General features: G+C 39.8%; 1 protein-coding gene across 1 annotated transcript in view; it reads right to left on the reverse strand.

Moving 5' to 3' along the window:
- Window positions 1–784: 784 nt before the first annotated feature.
- The window catches only part of LOC121305077 (rab GTPase-binding effector protein 1-like), a 24,709-nt gene continuing 15,532 nt past the window's right edge, over window positions 785–9,961 (reverse strand). The window contains exons 7-9 of the mRNA XM_041236605.1: window positions 9,788–9,946; window positions 5,354–5,470; window positions 785–3,062 (exon numbers count right to left, since the gene is read on the reverse strand). Of these exons, the coding sequence (XP_041092539.1) occupies window positions 2,961–3,062; window positions 5,354–5,470; window positions 9,788–9,946 (378 nt within the window). The 3' untranslated portion in view covers window positions 785–2,960. The remainder of the gene's footprint in view (window positions 3,063–5,353; window positions 5,471–9,787; window positions 9,947–9,961) is intronic.

The following is a 9,961-nucleotide window of genomic DNA, read 5'->3' on the forward strand; positions in this document are numbered from 1 at the left end:
TATGCTTCACTGCAGCTGATACAGAACACAGCGGCTATGCTTCACTGCAGCTGATACAGAACACAGCGGCTATGCTTCACTGCAGCCGATACAGAACACAGCGACTATGCTTCACTGCAGCTGATACAGAACACAGCGGCTATGCTTCACTGCAGCTGATACAGAACACAGCGGCTATGCTTCACTGCAGCTGATACAGAACACAGCGGCTATGCTTCACTGCAGCCGATACAGAACACAGCGACTAGGCTTCACTGCAGCTGATACAGAACACAGCGGCTATGCTTCACTGCAGCCGATACAGAACACAGCGGCTAGGTTTCACTGATGAGGTGGTAATTGTAATAATAAAAATAATAATAATAATAATAATAGTTAAAATAGAAGCTCACCGTGTTTTGTCTGTATAGTCCGTTTTGTTTGTCTTTTTGTTTTGGCTACAAGTGCCGTGTCCCGTGTCTTGTTTGTCTTACAACCTTTTATTTTCTGTCTTTCTGTTCATTATTAAATGCTGAGCGAGACCATTTGCTCAGCTTCACCAAACTCCACCTCTGTTTGTTTATTTCCTGGTTCGTAGTTTCTGGTCTGACGTCACCCACTGCAGCCGTCTTTGTGACAAGCATATACCCAGCAAGGGACTGCGCAGGCAGTGTTTTGACCCTGCTTTTGAAGTAAAGCTTGTTTCAAGGTGAGTTACATGTCAGTGTAGTTCTGGGACAAAAATGGCTTTTTCATGTTTGAATATTATTTGAAAATGTAAACAAAAAATCAAATATTCTTTCAATTTGAATTATAAGTACAATTTATACCATATTACAGTACAACAATCTCTTGCAAGTATAATAAACCCAGTACCCCTTCAAACGACCTATTACAGAAAGAAGAGAAACACTTCTCTATGCTGTGAAGAGTGTGTTATTTATTTCAGACCTCATTTATGCATTGTTCTTTGGATCTCGTTGATACAGGCATTTATAAATTCTCTTATACGAACAAATCCAAACATGCTCATTTGTACCAGTAGAGTTGTTTGTTTGAATGCTGACTAGGTGTTCCAGCACTATTTTAATGTGAGCTAGTTCAGCTGCATTGAGAATCCGTTAATAACTGGTACTATCGTGACTGAGAGCTCCTCAGGGTTTGGATAGTGAAAACACAGCACAGAAGGACGTCGTTGCTTCTCTTTCAGGGTAGCTTGGTACCGTTTGAAACCGGCAACTGTCCTGACAGCTGTAGTGAAAGCATGTTCCTGTTTGCTTTGGAAGTGGAGGGGACACACACACGTTAGTCAGTCTTCTTAATCAGAAGTTTCAACTGATATGAATATGCTCTGGAAAGCTGGCGGTTTGGAACAGGCAATTCCTGCAACACCGCACTGAGAGACACTAATGAAAGGGACCCCTTCTGACAATACAGGGGAAATCAAATACACACACACACAGTATTATTAGAGCAACCACCCTGTCCATTTAGAGACCTCAGATATTTTACACGAACCTGCTTTGAGTTCTCTGTTGTACTGCCAGCCATCACAGATGAGGGTCTATTTGCAGTTACAGGACTCAGCAGTAAGAGAAGAGTGTTTTAAGTAAGATCGGTTTCTTGTATGCCATGTCTGACCGTGTACAAAATGTCGGTCTGGACTTTCTATACCCTCTTTAAAATAATTTGTTACCATCTTTATCATCCAAATATGGCTGAACTGTCAGGATCATTATATTCCTAACAGTTGCAGTACAAACGATGAAGTTACAATTTATTTTTAAATGATACTATGCATTTGCCACGAGGCATTAGCTAAAAAAAATGTAGTCACATTAAACATAATGAATAGAATGAACCCTCTGCCTCTCTCTCTCTCAAATAAGTTTCAACCCAATATGCCATCAGCCTTATGCAAATGTCCAAAGTGCATTTCTCGGAGCAGAGCTGTGAGAAAGGTAATCACTTGAGACAGTCAAATCTACAGATAACGGAATTCCTCACAAATCGCGGAATTCGAAGTCTTCCACAGATTCACCATATTGTGCAGCTACATCGTCACCATAATTATCATAAAGAGACTGCTAAAATTACCTGGCATAATATAACTTAGTTCAGTTCCACTTTTGTTAAATTAAGAGATGTTTGGTCTCCTTTAGAAAGCAGACTGTAGTTAAGAGTGAAAATGTGGCCGAATAAGAAGTCTCCTGTGATGGATGCTTTTGTTTGACAGTTTCTAAAAAGTATTTAACCCACACATTGTTTGATATGATTATGGTTACTTGATTTACATTTTTATAAGCCATTATTAACACAAATACTAAAACACATAAGATGCTCCTCAGATACCAACTTCAAATCTACGCAGATTTTTGCATATTTTCCTGCAGACTTGGACTGCCTCTAGTGATCACCCTCAAAGAGCGTTAAGAAAAGGGGGCTTGGTTTTGAACCACATGTTGGCTTGATCAAGTCCTTCCGGTGACAATATTCTATTTGTGATCTGAAAAAAACTGTCCATAGATTCAGCAACATGAACTAGTATAGCTCTAAGTCCCGTAGCTCCCCTGCTGGATGTGCAGACAAATAAAAACAAACCCACTATCACTTTTAAACACTGTCGGCAGTATGGGGGGGGAGAACGACAGACCAAATGGCAGACAGGTCCACGCTGGAAGGTATAAATATTAGAAGAGCCAAGAAACACATGACCTATTTACATGCCTGGCTTGTTTTATACACCACTTCATTAGTGTTCTTTCACACAGCTCTTTACTATACTGTGCTTCAAATCATGTACAAGGTCCCTTCGCTCCATAAAAATGTACAGCTCAGTTATCTCCATGCTTCCTCAGCAGCTTGTTAAATAAGGTTTAATATTGTTTGTTTACCGGAAAGGAGAGAGTAGAGACAATCTGCCCACACACACACACGCACACGCGCACACACACACACACACGCACCCACGCACAGAGTTATCATGTCTCTGGGAGCTGGCTGATGTCTGTCAGGTTGGTGTTGTTGAGAATGGCTCCAATGCGCTCCAGGGAGTCTGCCTGTCGAATCCGCTCCAGTTGGACCTGAGCAAGAGAGAGTACTGGGATTACTGATGTACCTAGAACCTTGAATTGTGCATTGTAATGTCATATTGTGTAATGTGATACATTAGAATAAGTGACAAGGAACTCATCCAACTCCACCGTCTAAAATAGTCAAGTGAATTTTATATTCTGATACTTAATACATTAAGTTTTCCCGCCGTGCCCAAAAAGGCGTTCATAGAATTAAATAAATACCAACGTTTAAAATGAATCGTTAAAAGATAAACTTGATTAAGGTGTTACCTCAACATTTTTTTCAATTGTTAAATAAACACTGCTAATTATTTGTTATGCTGCCATGTATTATAACTAAGGCTACAATTGTCACAGAGGTCATGAAAATCATGAATTTGAATAAAGTCAGTGAAATCTTGAAATTATCTTCCTTTAAGAAATCCAGTATGCCATGCACTAAAAATACAAGTCTGCGAGTATGTGCATATTCTTTGGTTGTGTTACGCACGCAGCGTTTACATGCAGCGATGCAGGCCAGCGAATGAGATAGCTGAGCGAGCAAGCATGTAAATGGGTGGCAGCTACAATACTAAAACATTGTGAGTCAGCTGTTTTTTATCAAGACAGAAGAAAAGAGACTTTCACAAAATGCTGTTTGTTTCAGAATAGTGGAAAACTGTAAAGCCTGGTTCATAGTTCAGTCTCAGATGAATTAGATAAGTCAGACGCAGACAGCTGAGCTGTGCGGTTTCACTATTTGCTGTACGAAGGACACATCGTCGCAGCCCTTTTGACTGAGTCGCAGCTGTTGTTCAGACTTCATTTGTGAAACTGGATACATTTACATTTAAGTAGATGTGCTGAGTTTGTACCTTGGTATTTTAGAAAGACAGGTGAAAGGCCTTTCCAAAAAAGTCGCAAGACTGTAGATGACTGTGATAGAGAGAGAAAGGATCGATGCTGTAAATCTCCCTCCCGATTAGAAAGGGCGCTGTGTAAGGGGGAAGGTAAGCTGCCTCCTAGAGCTGCCACCTCGGTGGTAGGTGGAAACCAGAAGGTGACCATATTAGGAGGGGTGAGTAGCTGCAAGTACTCAGGACGATTCCATTGCAGTCAGCTGCGGGGCAGCCCTCTATTAGGGAAACCATGGCAACGCGGTGACTGCGGGGAGGAGTTTGCTGGGTACAAAGGGGACCAGCTACGTCAAAACCTCTGCTTACGCTAAAGAATGAAACTAGACGGCCGGAGCCTGTATTGATTGATTTGTTTGGCTGGATTACGTGTGTTTTGTGTTGCAGAGGAGGAGTGAGCCGCGGACCGGCTGAGCACAGAGCACGTCCCTGCACAGAACAGCATAGCACAGCACAGCACAGCACCACTCACAGCACCACGCTTCTCAGCACCAAGAGCACTGCGTGCACAGAGAACGTGGGGACGGACAAAGTCCCGTTTTTGTTTACTTTTTATTTTTATTAAGAAGAGCTGCCGTGGACCCCCCAATACCATTGCTGGTAAAGGGGTGGATTATTTTGTTATTTTCGTTATTATTAAAAGACAGACTGTTTTGGGAGAACGATTGTGTGGACCTCCTTCCTTCACTGCACGTGACCACAATGACGTAATTCCGACTTGTCACACAGGGTTGGAGACCCTAGATTCCGACCACAAATGATGTCCGAGTCTGAAGTATGTACTGGAAATTTTGTACTCTAGTAACATTTAACCTTGTCAGTAGTCAAAAGCAATAGTCTTTATATTATTGGTTTTGGTGTGTTATTTAAAAGCTCTTGTGTATGTTGATGTAGCTAAAACTAGGTTATTTGGTGACCTTTCCGTGAATTTTTGTTTTTTTTACCCCAACTCACCCGTTAAATGTACTAAAAATGAGTGTCAGCCTATCGGTGACTTGCTTTAACAAGCATGCACTAAGACAAGAACTGCCGACGGTAACTCACTCATTCGATTGCCTGTGCTTTTAAGAGCGTAGTCAAGAGGCGCACTAAAGACACACTCATCCACTCTTGTTAGTGACAATGACTGTTTCTGGCTGCCTGTCACAGACAGTTTGTTGCCAGTCAAACTAATGGTCGGCTTCAGTCTAGATTTTGAAAGCGTCTCAGATGGGCATTATTTACCAGTTAACAGAAACGTTGTTGATATGGAATATCAGCAATCTGAATTGTCCCCAAAAATCACAAATAGTACATCCCTAATATGAAGACATTTGTCAAGTATGATATACAGAAATAAACATGTGTAGCTGAGTTGCGATGCAATACATTGCTCCGCAACAATACAGACAGATTGTGCTGTACCTGGAGAGTCTGGGAGAGCTTCACAAAGTCTCTCTGGACCTGCTCGCTGACGTCCAGCTCCATCTGAAGCCTCTGAGCTTTATCCTTCTCTTCGTAGACCTGGCCTTCTAGGCTCGTCTGAAATCAACATTGAGACGCCACACGTTACACAAGAATATATATGAACAAGGGGAGGCCATTAGGCCCATCTAAGCCCACCTGGTTCCTTGTTGCTGATTGATCTCAAAACTTTGTCAAGTTGGGTCTTAATGGATCCTAATGATTCAGCATCAACAACATGACTAGGTAACCGACTCCATACGATCACCACTCCCTGTGCAAAGAAATGTCTTTCCCTCTGTCCTAAATCACTTAATTTTCAACTGTGTCCTCTCTTCCTGGTTTTGGTCAGAGTTAACTATGTCAACTCCTTTTAGGATTTTGAAGACTTAAATCACAACCCCCCCCTCCCTTTTCTTCTTTGTTCCCTTTAGCTATGCTAATACATTCGCTTTATCAACTGAAGAGCTGTGCTTCATTTGACCCCTTCAGTGCTAGGGGACGTACAACGTACATCCTAAAAATATACTCCTAAAGTGCTAGAGGATGGTGTATGTCCTCCCATATATCACACTGTCCCACAGACTGTGAGAAACCGATCGTTTAAAACATTTTTGGGAGGGTTTAATCTCTAGAAATATGTGAATGGTGCATCTGTCACGTCATTTAAACAGTGGATGACTGACGTCTAAATTAGCCTATAGGAGTTATCTGTGTTGTTCAGTCTGGAATCCAGGAAGTCTGTATTACACTGCGGATCATGCTTTGATCTGAGCAACTTGTGATGGCTACAACATTTAGACAACCCGAAGAGCTATTTCTGGCAAACTTGATCTTATTTTCAACAGCTATTTTCAGAACTAAATCGCTATTGATTGCTGCTGGGTACCCTATATTGTACCGAACACGATGTATATCAATGGCGTTGCCCTGCAGGCTGCGAGTGACCAATCATTTACAACATTTTAGGACATGTGTGGGTGTGTTTAGTGTCTTTCGAAATACTGCATGTGAATGGTGTACCACACATTCCATCAATCTTAAACTGGCCTGTAAGATTGCTTCTTTTTGTTTTGTCTGGAATTCAGTTACTGTCTGGAAACTGTAGTTAATCTTTCATCACTCTCTGTCGTGATGTGAGTTGAGTGGATCGAGATTGTTATAACACTAAAGGAATCAAATTACTTTTTGAAAAAATATTTAATTATTCAATTAGTTCTTTTTAGAATTCTAATACATTTACCTTTTTTTGTTTTAGTTTTGGTGTGAAATGCTTGTGCCATATTATTATTTCTTACATATTTGCCAACACTGTCACTGTTTATTTCAGAACTTTGGTAGCTCTGTCAAATATATTTACTACTCTACATTTAATTCCCTTATTACTCATTCTAATACATTTATCTTTTTTTGTGCAATAATTGTTATATATTTGCCAACATTGTCACTGCTCATTTCAGAATTTTTGTTGCTGGTACATAAAATTACAAATACATTCAATTCCCACTACTAGTTCCAATAAATGTATTGCTCATATTTGTTTATTATTATATATTTTTGCTATTGTGTGAAGTTTATTTTATTCATTGCTGTATATTGCAGTAACTTCTTTTTTTACATGAAATTTAACGTACAGGTTGCGCACACAGGAGGTGGCAAGGATGCTGATGGAACCTGACCCTGGTCTGATTCCATCGGACTCCGGTAGTGGCTTTTACTCCACTGACACCCCAGTGATGTCACCGAGGAAGAGAATTCCCCCTCTTCCACGGAAGAGCCTGTTAGAAATCCACAGCATGAGTCTGAGGAACAGCCTGCATGCCCCGGGAGGCCAAGGGAGTATTTGTCAGCGTACATAATAATGTACAGCCGGACACACCACCCTTTAGTGGCACTCCAGGTCCAAAGGTGGGTCCTGCTGGCTTCACCCGTCTGCATTTCCAGCTTTTCCTCACTTGTTGGAGCACATGGTCACCACGACCAACATAAGAAAGTTTACAAACGAGAAGAGGCCATTCGGCCCATCTTGCTCGTTTGGTTGTCAGTAGCTTATTGATCCCAGAATCTCATCAAGCAGCTTCTTGAAGGATCCCAGGGTGTCGACTTCAACAACATTACTGGGGAGTTGATTCCAGACCCTCACAATTCTCTGTGTAAAAAAGTGCCTCCTATTTTCTGTTCTGAATGCCCCTTTATTTAATCTCCATTTGTGATCCCTGGTCAATATTTTAGAATTCTGAATTCTTGAGTCAGATCAATTTCAGTATCTCCTATATGACATTTATAATGCACACTTTTATTGCATGCGTGCATTACCTTACACTTTTCTCTATTAAATGTCATTTGCCACGTGTCTGCCCAGTTCTGAATCTTGTCTAGATCATTTTGAATGACCTTTGCTGCTGCATCAGTGTTTGCCACTCCTCCTATTTTTGTGTCATCTGCAAATTTAACAAGTTTGCTTACTATACCAGCATCTAAGTCATTAATGTAGATTAGGAATAGCAGAGGACCTAAAATTGACCTAATACTGATCCCTGTGGTACTCCACTGGGTTCAACAGGTATGCTGCCCAGTTCATACAGCAGCAAAGAGAGAGTCTGGGACCACAAGCCCATTCCCACACATGGAAAGAATAAACTGTCCCAGAACTGAAAACATTTATTGGACTCTACTGGAGCACAACCCCTGTCCATGCAACCCCCCTGCTTCCTGCCATTATTATTATTATTATTATTATTATTATTATTATTATTATTATTTATTTGCATTTTATGGTGCTTTTTATACAGTAGTATCTAGTAGTACCACAATACATTTGTAAAACATCAACCACAATCACAACATTTATAACATTTCAAACAGTATAACGAAAATACATAAACACATGCTTGATCATTTGAAAAAAAAAAAAGCATTCAGAAATTACTGTGGATGGAGTTTAAAAAAAAAATAACAACCATTCATAATAAAGAATGCTTCAGCTGACATTTACTTAGCCCTTACATCCCTGTGAATACATAGAACACAATTTTAAAAGGAAGTTTTAATATATAATATTTAATAATAAGAAAAATATACATATATTAATTCAAAAGAACACATGTGTAAATAAATTATGTATAGGCTTTAATGTACCAGTACACTTTTATGCAAATCAATTGTTTAAAGAAAATTAAATGTCCTTGACATCTATGTAATTTGGCAAATTTCTTTTAATTTACAGGAACTGTAGATACATAATTATTATAATCTTATATATATATATATATATATATATATATATATATATATATATATATATATATATATATATATATATATATATATATATATTATATATAGAGAGGAGAGAGAGAGAGAGAGAGAGAGAGAGAGAGAGAGAGAGAGAGAGAGAGAGAAACACACAACTTATCACTTATACTTGAGTATCAAAAGAATCATGTATATTGGATAAAATTCACTAGATGTGATTGAAAAATTACAAACTCTGTTTCAGAGCAGGTACAGTGACTTTTTATTGTGCTGATTAACAACTGACATCACGAAGATGCTGCAGAATGATCTGTCGATCTTGGGCAGGTGTTGCAACTCTTGGTCTCCCAGTTCGTGGCCTGTCATTGACAGTGTGTCTGGTTATGCCGTCCCGTCAGGTTTGAAATGCTCTAGTCCAGCCTCCAACATGCCGAATGCACGAAGGCGCTGCTCTCTTGACATACATGGCATATCTTTTTTTTTTTTTTCTGGGATTTTCTTTATTGCTTTTATTCAAGCTTGCAACTCAACAGATGAAATCACTCCATATCCAGTGTCCAGTCAACTGTCTCACTAATTAGGTGATTAAGTGCATGTGCTTCAGTCACAGTCACTCAAGCGTGTCATGGTCAAGGATGAATGATGAAGTGATTAAAAAGAAACCAAAAACATTTTGTCAAATGTCCAGAATTTATACACCTTAATTTTTTCTGAAAAAAATGCGTTATAATAGTGATACGTTTCTTTTGATGCTCAGTGTATTTTATATATATATATATATATATATATATATATATATATATATATATATATATATATATATATATAAAAAAAATACTAAAATATTAATTGCGCAATGTAAATATTGTTTCCTGAATTAATTGTATATGCCAGGCTTAAGATCGAACACTTAGGTGTTGTTTCTCAAAATGGCTCTAAAGACCACAAGCAGAGCTAAGTTCACTTGTCTGGTCTGTTATGCACATTGCTTCAATGGTTTCGCTTGGCAAAGACATGTCGTCCGCCAACCCCCAGAGCAGTGCTTACTGTGAGTCCAGTAATAACCTATTTGTAAGTGCTGTGATCGCTACAGCAGCTTCCCTGAAGCGCTCTCTGTCCATGCTGCAGGTCTGGGCTCACCTTGGTGCTCGTCTCCTTTCTCAGCTGCTCCTCCAGGCTGCTGTTCACACCCTGGAGACTCTCTAGCTGCTGAGTCTTCTCTGCCAGACTGGACTGCAGCTGCAGGAACAACACACAGCACCACTGAGACTGAGGACTGAAATCAGAGCCACTGTCACACTTCAGACAGGGGTG

This window comes from Polyodon spathula, chromosome 41, assembly GCF_017654505.1.
Source record: "Polyodon spathula isolate WHYD16114869_AA chromosome 41, ASM1765450v1, whole genome shotgun sequence".
Lineage (NCBI taxonomy): Eukaryota > Metazoa > Chordata > Actinopteri > Acipenseriformes > Polyodontidae > Polyodon > Polyodon spathula.